Below are 12,453 nucleotides of genomic sequence, written 5' to 3'. Positions count from 1 at the left end.
CGCGAGGGTCACGAGAAAGGCATCCTAACATGAAGTCAGCCATGTGTGCCAGGGTACCTGTACGCAACACATGGCTGTCCTCACTAGGAAGATCACTTTCAGGATCCTCCTCCTCCTCCTCCTTCTCCTCAGGCCATACACACTGAAAGGATGACAGGCAAGCAGCATGGGTACCATCAGCAGTGGGCCAAGCTGTCTCTTCCCCCTCCTCCTCATACTCCTCATGCTCCTCCTCCTCAACGCGCTGAGATATAGACAGGAGGGTGCTCTGACTATCCAGCGACATACTGTCTTCCCTCCGGCTCTGTTTCCGAGCTCAAAGCGTCTGCCTTTATGCTTTGCAGGGAACTTCTCAAGAGGCATAGCAGAGGAATGGTGACGCTAATGATTGCAGCATCCCCGCTCACCATCTGGGTAGACTCCTCAAAGTTTCCAAGGACCTGGCAGATGTCTGCCAACCAGGCCCACTCTTCTGTAAAGAATTGAGGAGGCTGACTCCCACTGCGCCGCCCATGTTGGAGTTGGTATTCCACTATAGCTCTACGCTGCTCATAGAGCCTGGCCAACATGTGGAGCGTAGAGTTCCACCGAGTGGGCACGTCGCACAGCAATCGGTGCACTGGCAGATGAAACCGATGTTGCAGGGTGCGCAGGGTGGCAGCGTCCGTGTGGGACTTGCGGAAATGTGCGCAGAGGCGGCGCACCTTTCCGAGCAGGTCTGACAAGCGAGGGTAGCTCTTCAAAAAGCGCTCAACCACCAAATTAAAGACGTGGGCCAGGCATGGCACGTGCGTGAGGCTGCCGAGCTGCCGAGCCGCCACTAGGTTACGGCCGTTGTCACACACGACCATGCCCGGTTGGAGGCTCAGCGGCGCAAGCCAGCGGTCGGTCTGCTCTGTCAGACCCTGCAGCAGTTTGTGGGCCGTGTGCCTCTTATCTCCTAAGCTGAGTAGTTTCAGCACGGCCTGCTGACGCTTGCCCACTGCTGTGCTGCCACGCCGCGCGACACCGACTGCTGGCGGCGTGCTGCTGCTGACACATCTTGATTGCGAGACAGAGGTTGCGTTGGAGGAGGAGGGTGCTTTAGTGGAGGAAGCATACACCGCCGCAGATACCACCACTGAGCTGGGGCCCGCAATTCTGGGGGTGGGTAGGACGTGAGCGGTCCCAGGCTCTGACTCTGTCCCAGCCTCCAATAAATTCACCCAATGTGCCGTCAGGGAGATATAGTGTCCCTGCCCGCCTGTGCTTGTCCACGTGTCCGTTGTTAAGTGGACCTTGGCAGTAACCGCGTTGGTGAGGGCGCGTACAATGTTGCGGAAGATGTGGTCTTGCAGGGCTGGGACAGCACATCGGGAAAAGTAGTGGCGACTGGGAACTGAGTAGCGGTGAGCCGCCGCCGCCATCATACTTTTGAAAGACTCCGTTTCCACAACCCTATACGGCAGCATCTCCAGGCTGATAAATTTGGCTATGTGCACGTTTAACGCTTGAGCGTGCGGGTGCGTGGCGGCGTACTTGCGCTTGCGCTCAAACACTTGCGCTAGCGATGGCTGGACGGTGCGCTGACAGACATTGGTGGATGGGGCCGAGGACAGCGGAGGTGAGGGTGTGGGTGCAGGCCAGGAGACGGTAGTGCCTGTGCCCTGAGAGGGGGGTTGGATCTCAGTGGCAGGTTGGGGCACAGGGGGAGAGGCAGCGGTGCAAACCGGAGGCGGTGAACGTCCTTCGTCCCACCTTGTGGTGTGCTTGGCCATCATATGTCTGCGCATGCTGGTGGTGGTTAGGCTGGTGGTGGTTGCTCCCCGGCTGATCTTGGCGCGATAAAGGTTGCACACCACTGTTCATCGGTCGTCTGCACTCTCAGTGAAAAACTGCCAGACCTTTGAGCACCTCAGCCTCTACAGGGTGGCATGGCGCGAGGGGGCGCTTTGGGAAACAGTTGGTGGATTATTCGGTCTGGCCCTGCCTCTACCCCTGGACACCGCACTGCCTCTTGCAACCTGCCCTGCTGCTGCCCTTGCCTCCCCCTCTGAAGACCTGTCCTCAGTAGGCGTAGCAAACCAGGTGGGGTCAGTCACCTCATTGTCCTGCTGCTCTTCCTCCGAATCCTCTGTGCGCTCCTCCCTCAGACTTACTGCCCTTACTACTACCTCACTGATAGACAACTGTGTCTCATCGTCATCAGCCTCCTCACCCACAGAAAGGTCTTGAGACAGTTGCCGGAAGTCCCCAGCCTCATCCCCCGGACCCCGGGAACTTTCCAAAGGTTGGGCATCAGTCACGATAAACTCCTCTGGTGGGAGAGGAACCACTGCTGCCCAATCTGAGCAGGGGCCCGAGAACTTTTCCTGGGAGTCTTCCCGCTCCTCAGAATGTCTCATTGTAATGGAGTGAGGAGGCTGGGAGGAAGGAGGAGCAGCAGCCAGAGGATTCAGAGTTGCAGCAGTGGACGGCGCAGAACTCTGGGTGGACGATAGATTGCTGGATGCACTTTCTGCCATCCACGACAGGACCTGCTCACACTGCTCATTTTCTAATAAAGGTCTACCGCGTGGACCCATTAATTGTGAGATGAATGTGGGGACACCAGAAACGTGCCTCTCTCCTAATCCCGCAGCAGTCGGCTGCGATACACCTGGATCAGGAGCTCGGCCTGTGCCCACACCCTGACTTGGGCCTCCGCGTCCTTGGCCGCGTCCACGTCCTCTAGGCCTACCCCTACCCCTCAGCATGCTGTATTACCAGTAATGCAGAAACAGAACGCTGTAATTAAATGTGCCGCTTATTGGCCTGTGGTTGGAGGCTGACTTCGCTTACGGAACGCCAGGAAATAATTTTGCGCAAGCCTGCTGTAACACTTAGCTGGCTGCGTATGAATTAGGAGGACAACTACCCCCAACACAGACCCAGAACACTGAGGACAGTCACAGGCAGCCCAAATAGATTTTTTTCCCCAAATGTTTTTGCAAAGGCCCACTGCCTATATTCAATAAATATATCTGTTCTCTCTCTGCGTCACCGCTACTGGCTCTGGAGTATGTCAAATAACTGCAGAGTGTTGCACTGTGGACTGCAATACAGCGGTGATACAACAGCCAACACAGAGCCAGGAAATAATTTTGCGCAAGCCTGCTGTAACACTTAGCTGGCTGCGTATGAATTAGGAGGAGTACTACACCCAGCACAGACCCAGTACACTGAGGACAGTCACAGGCAGCCCAAATAGATTTTTTTCCCCAAATGTTTTTGCAAAGGCCCACTGCCTATATTCAATAAATATGTCTTATGTCCCTGCCTCACAATATATGTCTTCTGTCCCTGCCTAACCACCACTTCTGGCCCTGGAGTATGAATAATTACTGCAGGGCGCAATGCTCTGCACGGCCGATATACAAAAAAAAAATGTGCAACACTGCAAAAAGCAGCCTCCACAGTACTGCACACGGTTAGATGTGGCCCTAAGAAGGACCGTTGGGGTTCTTGAAGCCTAAAATACTCCTAACGCTCTCCCTATAGCAGCTCTACCAAGACAGCACTTTCCCTCCTCTATGTCAGAACGCATCTGTGGCGAGCCGCGGGAGGGGCCGATTTTTATACTCGGGTGACACCTGATCTCGCCAGCCACTCACTGCAGGGGGGTGGTATAGGGCTTGAACTTCGCAGGGGGAAGTTGTAATGCCTTCCCTGTCTTTCTATTGGCCAGAAAAGCGCGCTAACGTCTCAGAGATGAAAGTGAAAGTAACTCGAACATCGCGTGGTACTCGTCACGAGTAACGAGCATCTCGAACACGCTAATACTCGAACGAGTATCAAGCTCGGACGAGTATGTTCGCTCATCTCTAAAAGTTAATGATTAGAGATGAGCGAACGTACTCGTCCGAGCTTGATACTCGTTCGAGTATTAGCGTGTTCGAGATGCTCGTTACTAGAGGCGAGCACCACACGATGTTCGAGTTACTTTCACTTTCATCTCTGAGACGTTAGCGCGCTTTTCTGGCCAATACAAAGACAGGGAAGGCATTACAACTTCCCCCTGCGACGTTCAAGCCCTATACCACCCCCCTGCAGTGAGTGGCTGGCGAGATCAGGTGTCACCCGAGTATAAAAATCGGCCCCTCCCGCGGCTCGCCACAGATTTGTTCTGACATACAGGATGGAAAGTGCTGTTGGCGCCGGAGCTGCTATAGGGAGAGTGTTAGGAGTATTTTTGGCTTCAAGAACCCCAACGGTCCTTCTTAGGGCCACAACTAACTGTGTGCAGTACTGTGGAGGCTGCTTTTTGCAGTGTTGCAAATTTTATTTTTTTTCTATATCGGCCGAGCAGAGCATTGCGCCCTGCAGTAATTATACATACTCCAGGGCCAGTAGTGGTGGTGAGGCAGGGACAGAAGACATATATAGTGTATAAAGGCAGTGGGCCTTTCCAAAAACATTTGTGGAAAAAATCTATTTGGGCTGCCTATGACTGTCCTCAGTGTACTGGGTCTCTACTGGGGGTAGTTGTCCTCCTAATTCATACGCAGCCAGCTAAGTGTTACAGCAGGCTTGCGCAAAATTATTTCCTGGCTCTGTGTTGGCTGTTAAATCACCGCTGTATTCCAGTCCACAGTGCAACAGTGTGCAGTTATTTTACATACTCCAGGGCCTCTAGTGGTGACGCAGGGACAGAAGACATATACAGTGTATCTAGGCAGTGGGCCTTTCCAAAAACATTTGTGGAAAAAAATCTATTTGGGCTGCCTTTGACTGTCCTCAGTGTACTGGGTCTGTGCTGGGGGTAGTTGTCCTCCTAATTCATACACAGCCAGCTAAGTGTTACAGCAGGCTTGCGCAAAATTATTTCCTGGCTCTGTGTTGGCTGTTAAATCACTGCTGTATTCCAGTCCACAGTGCAACAGTGTGCAGTTATTTTACATACTCCAGGGCCAGTAGTGGTGACGCAGGGACATAATACATTGTGTGAATTTAGTGGAGGCTGGGAGAGAGTCAGAGCCTGGGACCGCTCATGTCCTACCCACCCCCAGAATTGCGGGCCCCAGCTCGGTGGTGGTATCTGCGGCGGTGTATGCTTTCTCCACTAAACCACCCTCCTCCTCCTACTATGCAACCTCTGTCTCGCAATCAAGATGTGTCAGCAGCAGCATGTCGGTGTCGCGCGGCATGTCAGCACAGCGGTGGGCAAGCGTCAGCAGGCCGTGCTGAAACTACTCAGCTTAGGAGAGAAGAGGCACATGGCGCACGAACTGCTGCAGGGTCTGACAGAGCAGACCGACCGCTGGCTTGCGCCGCTGAGCCTCCAACCGGGCATGGTCGTGTGTGACAACGGCCGTAACCTGGTGGAGGCTCTGCAGCTCGGCAGCCTCACGCACGTGCCATGCCTGGCCCATGTCTTTAATTTGGTGGTTCAGCGCTTTCTGAAAAGCTACCCACACTTGTCATACCTGCTCGGAAAGGTGCGCCGCCTCTGCGCACATTTCCGCAACTCCAAGACGGACGCTGCCACCCTGCGGACCCTGCAGCATCGGTTTAATCTGCCAGTGCACCGATTGCTGTGCGACGTGCCCACACGGTGGAACTCTACGCTCCACATGTTGGCCAGGCTCTATGAGCAGCGTAGAGCTATTGTGGAATACCAACTCCAACATGGGCGGCGTAGTGGGAGTCAGCCTCCTCAATTCTTTACAGAAGAGTGGGCCTGGTTGGCAGACATCTGCCAGGTCCTTGGAAACTTTGAGGAGTCTACCCAGATGGTGAGCGGGGATGCTGCAATCATTAGCGTCACCATTCCTCTGCTATGCCTCTTGAGAAGTTCCCTGCAAAGCATAAAGACAGACGCTTTGCACTCAGAAACGGAGGCGTGGGAAGACAGTATGTCGCTGGATAGTCAGAGCAACCTCATGTCTATATCTCAGCGCGTTGAGGAGGAGGAGGAGGGGGAGGAGCATGAGGAGGAGGGGGAAGAGACAGCTTGGCCCACTGCTGAGGGTACACATGCTGCTTGCCTGTCATCCTTTCAGCGTGTATGGCCAGAGGAGGAGGAGGAGCCTGAAAGTGATCTTCCTAGTGAGGACAGCCATGTGTTGCGTACAGGTACCCTGGCACACATGGCTGACTTCATGTTAGGATGCCTTTCTCGTGACCCTCGCGTTACACGCATTCTGGCCACTACGGATTACTGGGTGTACACACTGCTCGACCCACGGTATAAGGAGAACCTTTCCACTCTCATACCCGAAGAGGAAAGGGGTTCCAGAATGATGCTATACCACAGGGCGCTGGTGGACAAACTGATGGTAAACTTTCCATCCGACAGCGCTAGTGGCAGAAGGCGCAGTTCCGAGGGCCAGGTAGCAGGGGAGGCGCGGAGATCAGGCAGCATGTTCAGCGCAGGCAGGGGAACATTTTCCAAGGCCTTTGCCAGCTTTCTGGCTCCCCAGCAAGACTGTGTCACCACTCCCCAGTCAAGGCTGAGTTGGTGGGAGCACTGTAAAGGATGGTGAGGGAGTACGTAGCCGATCGCACGACCGTCCTCGGTGACGCCTCTGCCCCCTACAACTACTGGGTGTTGAAGCTGGACACGTGGCCTGAACTCGCGCTGTATGCCCTGGAGGTGCTTGCTTGTCCTGCGGCTAGCGTCTTGTCAGAGAGGGTGTTTAGTGCGGCTGGGGGAATCATCACGGATAAGCGTACCCGCCTGTCAACCGACAGTGCTGACAGGCTTACACTCATCAAGATGAACAAAGCCTGGATTTCCCCAGACTTCTCTTCTTCACCAGCGGACAGCAGCGATACTTAAACAATACGTAGGCTGCACCCGCGGATGGAAGCATCGTTCTCTATCACCATCAAAAACGGGGACATTTTTGCTTCATCAATCTGTGTATAATATTCCTCCTCCTCCTCCTGCTCCTCCTCCTGAAACCTCACGTAATCACGCTGAACGGGCAATTTTTCTTAGGCCCACAAGGCTCAGTCATATAATTTTTCTAAACAATTTTTATACGTTTCAATGCTCATTAAAGCGTTGAAACTTTCACCTGAACCAATTTTTATTTTAACTGGGCTGCCTCCAGGCCTAGTTACCAATTAAGCCACATTAACCAAAGCGATTAATGGGTTTCACCTGCCCTCTTGGTTGGGCATGGGCAATTTTTCTCAGGTACATTAGTACTGTTGGTACACCAATTTTTGGGGGCCCTCGCCTACAGTGTAATCCAATTAATTTTTAGCCCACCTGCATTACAGCTGGCGTTACATCAGCTGTGTTGGGCACTGCAATGGGATATATTTATGTACCACCAGTGGGTTCCAGGGAGCCACCCATGCCGTGGGTCCACACGGAGTTGTAACTGCATGTGTCCACTTCTAAAGAACCCCAGTCAGACTGGGGCATGCAATGTGGGCCAAAGCCCACTTGCATTAAACATGACATTACCTCAGCTGTGATGGGCACTGCAATGGGATACATTAATGTGCAGCCGATGGGTTCCAGGGAGCCACCCATTCTGTGGGTGCACACGGAATTCCCATTGCAGAGTTGTACCTGCCTGTGACTATTTATAAAAAACCGCAGTCTGACTGGGGCATGCAGACACCTTGACAGAATGAATAGTGTGTGGCACATAGGTTCCCCATTGCTATGCCCACGTGTGCAGCTCCTGATGGCGGTGGCACAGGATTATATTTCTCATTGCTTCTGTACAGCATTGTGGGCTATCGCCCCGCCCCTTTTAAAGAGGGTCACTGCCTAGCCGTGCCAACCCTCTGCAGTGTGTGCCTGCGGTTCCTCCTCATGGCAGACGCACTTATAAATAGACATGAGGGTGGTGTGGCTATGAGTGCAGCTGAAGGCTGCGCAGGGACAGTTTGGTGTGCGCTGTGGACACTGGGTCGTGCGGGGGGGGGGGGTCAGCATGTAACCCAGGAGAAGTGGCAGCGGAGTGTCATGCAGGCAGTGATTGTGCTTTGTTGGAGGTAGTGTGGTGCTTCGCTAAGGTATGCATTGCTAATGAGGGCTTTTCAGAAGTAAAAGTTGTTGGGAGGGGGGTATTGTGTCTTAATAGTGGGACCTGGGAACTTGAGATGCAGCCCAACATGTAGCCCCTCGCCTGCCCTATCCGTTTCTGTGTCGTTCCCATAACTTTCTTGAATTGCCCAGATTTTCACAAATGAAAACCTTAGCGAGCATCGGCGATATACAAAAATGCTCGGGTCGCCCATTGACTTCAATGGGGTTCGTTACTCGAAACGAACCCTCGAGCATCACGATAATTTCGTCCCAAGTAACGAGCACCCGAGCATTTTGGTGCTCGCTCATCTCTATTAATGATCAACCAAAATAAAAATGTCAGAAAGGTATCTCATCTAACCGAGAATCTCACAACACATGGTGACGTATCTAGACCGACCTCCATATCTGCTTGGGAAAAGGAGCAGAAAATAAAGGATAACAGACGTGGAATTAAAAATTATATTTAAAACCGCACATGGGGTCTCCCCATGTGTCCGACTCCAAGAAAATCATTTTAAAATACTGTCTAGATGGTACAAAACCCCTGAGTGTCTGTTTACATATAAACTTGCGGAGTCGTTGGTGGACTTGCAAGAAGATTAGACCCTTTTGGTTGGATGTTGAGAGAGAAATAAGAATAACTCTCAGGAAAACAATACAGCTTTCCCCTGACATAGTCATCCTGAGTAGACCAAATAGATCATTCAACCCTCTAAAGGACAAGCTAATGTCATTTATGATAGCAGCAGCAAAAGCTTTAATTCCCTTTAATGTTGGGGAAGCACAAACCCCCCATTCTTAGAGATGTGGAGGGACAAATTAAATCAAATCCATCAATTTGAAGAGCTACTCAGCTGGTCCAATTCATCCCACACATCATTCCTTAAGATGTGGTCTCCTTGGAAAAACTATCTCACAAATACTGTGAAAGACCACTAACCCCCCAGGTTTAAGAAACAAAATACATTAGACCCTCCATTCCTCTCTCACCGAAAGGCAAATAATAATGAAGGGAAAAAGCTTACCCTTGATGGATGTAACTAGCGCTAGTGCCTGAAGGAATATACACGAAACAATATAAATACATAGATTTTCACTTAAATTACCATGTTCTGGTGGAACTACAACCCCCCCCCCCTTCCTTCCCGCCTCTGCCTTTACCCCTTCCATTCCTTACCTATCCCTCTGTCCACCTTCCCCTACGTCACCTACCACACTTTTATATCAACCTATAGTCATTTACTGGCTCAGGCCGCTGCGCTTCACTGGGTGTTTTCCCCTGATTGAGACACGGCTAGCTATATGACACTCCGGCTGGAGAATCACACTGATGCACCCAGGAGCAGGAGTGCGATGGGCCCGGAGGGAGTGCATCGGCTGAGGAGTCGGAGATCTTCAAAGGTGACGACGAGAGGGAGAGTTCTTACTTTTCCCTCAGCTACTGTCATACCCCTTGTTTTTGCTACCTTCTTCTCCCGCTATTTATACTGGCTCTACATCTGGTTGTCAGTTTAGTTCTCTGGTCTCAGTCTCTGGCAAGCCAATAAAGCTCTTGAAACGAGCAGGTGCGGACCGGAGAGGGGGACTCAGACCAACAACAGTTAGAATGCTATATCTTACTGTTCTACACAATGAGGACTGGCATATCGCCAGCCCACTTGAACTGTTAAATGTCATGCTATTAATAAGTAAAAGGGCGTCCATGATTACAACCAGTGTAAATGCAAGTATAGAGAAAAATGTTCAATAAAAAGTGATTTAATAAAAAAAAAGAAATGTGCAGCAACTCCATGGATTTCTGATGTGAATTTTCATTGAAATTTACCCCATGTGAATAGCCTACCATACCCAGCGATGCAGCAGACAGTTACAGATAGAACATCAGCAGCAGCCATAAATAGAAGCAGAGCAGAGGGAGCCTAACCTAATTTTTGCACCTTTAGCTACACACCCCTTAGAGAAGGTATGTTCATAGTGTAGCCAAGACCAGTGCTGACATACAGCTGTTGCAATTTCCAACGGATCAGATAGCTGCACAATGTAGTAGATAAACAGTGGCGTTACCTTCAAAACTGCTCAGCCAATAATCAATATCCAAGCTATGCTGACATGTTGTTCAGCATATATTTCATCTGTAACACAACTGCCCAGAAGCCGCACTGCGAGGTTTTATCCTCAGATGTCCCAATCCAGACGCCACAATGTAGGGGAAAAAGAGTTATATTACATTATTTTATTAATTTGTCTGAAAGGGGAAATGCTAAACTGTATCTATTCCCTGGGTGCAGGAAGACCTAACTCCACCTCTGATGTAACGTCATCCTCAGCTGTCAGCTGTTATCTGCCCAATAATCTTCATTTCTGCATTCTAGAAGTCACATCACACATCGTAACCACAGAATTTCCATGTCCCCAGTATTTCCATACAGTCTCTGGGGTCTCCTGGAACCTCCCCGTCACTCTCTATATAGATCTCATTGTACAGTCTCATCTTATAGTTTGTATCTGACAGTCCAGAAACACCAAGATGGTTTCTCGCAGTTATCTGCTGGCTGTGATCTTCATTTCTATTCAGGGTGAGAGATTACGATCATTCCATGATTGTGTGTAGAGAAATCTATACGGCGGGATCAATCATCAGATCAGGATTTGTAGGAATAGATCCGCCATTTATCACTAATGACTATGTCTCCTCTAATCCTCAGGATCCTGTGGAGAGATTACAATGACTGTATCTCCAGATTATATGTCTGTGTCCCCCGGAGATACAGTCACCTTCTCATGTACATCCAGTACTAGCACAGGGAATGTTATAGCCTGGTACCAACAGAAACCAGGACAACCACCAAAGCTTCTTATATATAATGCAGTCACCCGACAACCAGGAGTCCCCGACCGGTTCTCTGGTGTTAGCGATGGATCTCCTTACACCAACTACAAGTTAACAATCACAGGAGTGACAGCAGACGATATAGCACATTATTACTGTCAGCAGGGTAATAGCTCCCCTCTCACACAGTGATACAGAGCCGTACAAAAACCTCCTTCCTCATTCACCATTATGTCTCTATAATGAAGCTTCATCCAGCTATAAAGAGAGAACTGATGGGGCGTTCAGTGGTTTTGCTTCTGTTCACATCTGTGTTTTGGTCTCCATTTGTAACAGAAGCCACAACAACCTGCAGGATTATTTGTAACTTTTAGTGCTGCAAGAGGAAAATGTGACGTAATCTGCAGCGGAGGCTCTTATGCACATGTGAAGAGTTCTATCACGTGTTTCGTCTTCCTATTGTTGGGGTGGTGCTCCGCATCCTTAATTACACTGATGCGGCACCCCATCTGCACCGATACTTGGCCCGGAGGGGGAGCGGGGAGATCGAGGAGACACCTCTTACTAGCACCAGCTTGAACCGTACAGTAATGCTGTGCAACAGGCTTTCCTTCATCAACCAGATCCATGACGGGGAAAAGAAGCAGGAGAATTCAAGCCCTACAGTGGGGCCATTTTGCCTTAGCCTCCTCGAGGCTGTACTGTGGGCTCATCCCCCAGTGCTGATGTGAGGGGGGACGCAACTAGCACATCACCGCTCAGATTAGCCCAACTCCCAAGCATGGAAGAACGTTTGGCATCATAGAACGCATTATAAAAGGGTGTGGAGCTGCATCACAACTCCAGACCCCGAGTGCAGGTAGAGGAGAGAGACTGCGGACCAGAGAGCAGCATCAGCAGTGAGGAGGGGGCCCGATATAGCAGAGCTGACAGGGAGGCAGCTGTTACTAGCAGCACTGCAGCAGCGCACAAGAGAGCGGCATGTAAGAGAGCTCAATGACCTGGGGCTGGACATGGTGACAGGGAGTCTCCCTTCCCACTGGGGACTTGGTCTCCCAAGACGCTGACATCACCACAACGGAATGGAGAAAGCTGCAGGAATAATGCAAAACCGCTCTGACATGACACTTAGGGCTCTTGCACACTTAGTTTTTATTGGGCATTTTTTCATGCGATATTGTTGCGTTTTTTTAACACAAATGTCAATGGGACTTTCTAATGCTTAAAACACATGGCACGAAAATCACAAGTTTGTGCTTTCAGATTTTTGTGCGATGCATTTTAACATCAGAAAGTCCCATTGACATTTGCGTAAAAAAAACCGCAGCAATATCGCGTGAAAAAAATGTGCAAGAAAAACACAAGTCTGCAGAAGACGGGGGGGGGGGGGGGACTCTACCCCCATTTAACTCCCGCTCCCAAACTTATAAATGATAGAAAGACGACTTGCTGGCATTTAAAATGTGGGTAGGCCACAGCTTTATTAAGATATTTTGAACCAACTCAAAACGTCTACTTTTCTTCCCATGGCACTTGAACCTCTGTTTTGATGAACTTGAACCATAGAACCAAATAGCAAAAGCACAAGGCGTAAGAAAGCCCCGTAATG

At 50.6% G+C, this 12,453-nt stretch overlaps 1 gene segment (V, D, J or C); it reads left to right on the top strand.

Moving 5' to 3' along the window:
• The first annotated feature begins 10,541 nt into the window (after positions 1-10,541).
• Positions 10,542-11,036, top strand: LOC136573311 (immunoglobulin kappa variable 3-15-like). The segment is given in 2 exon segments: positions 10,542-10,590; positions 10,720-11,036. Coding segments are annotated over 2 exon segments (366 nt in total).
• The last annotated feature ends 1,417 nt before the right edge of the window (positions 11,037-12,453 follow it).

The sequence above is a fragment of the Eleutherodactylus coqui genome, chromosome 7, assembly GCF_035609145.1.
Source record: "Eleutherodactylus coqui strain aEleCoq1 chromosome 7, aEleCoq1.hap1, whole genome shotgun sequence".
NCBI classification, from domain to species: domain Eukaryota; kingdom Metazoa; phylum Chordata; class Amphibia; order Anura; family Eleutherodactylidae; genus Eleutherodactylus; species Eleutherodactylus coqui.
Note: the sequence above shows the minus strand (reverse complement) of the source record. Positions and strands in the feature narration are given on the sequence as shown.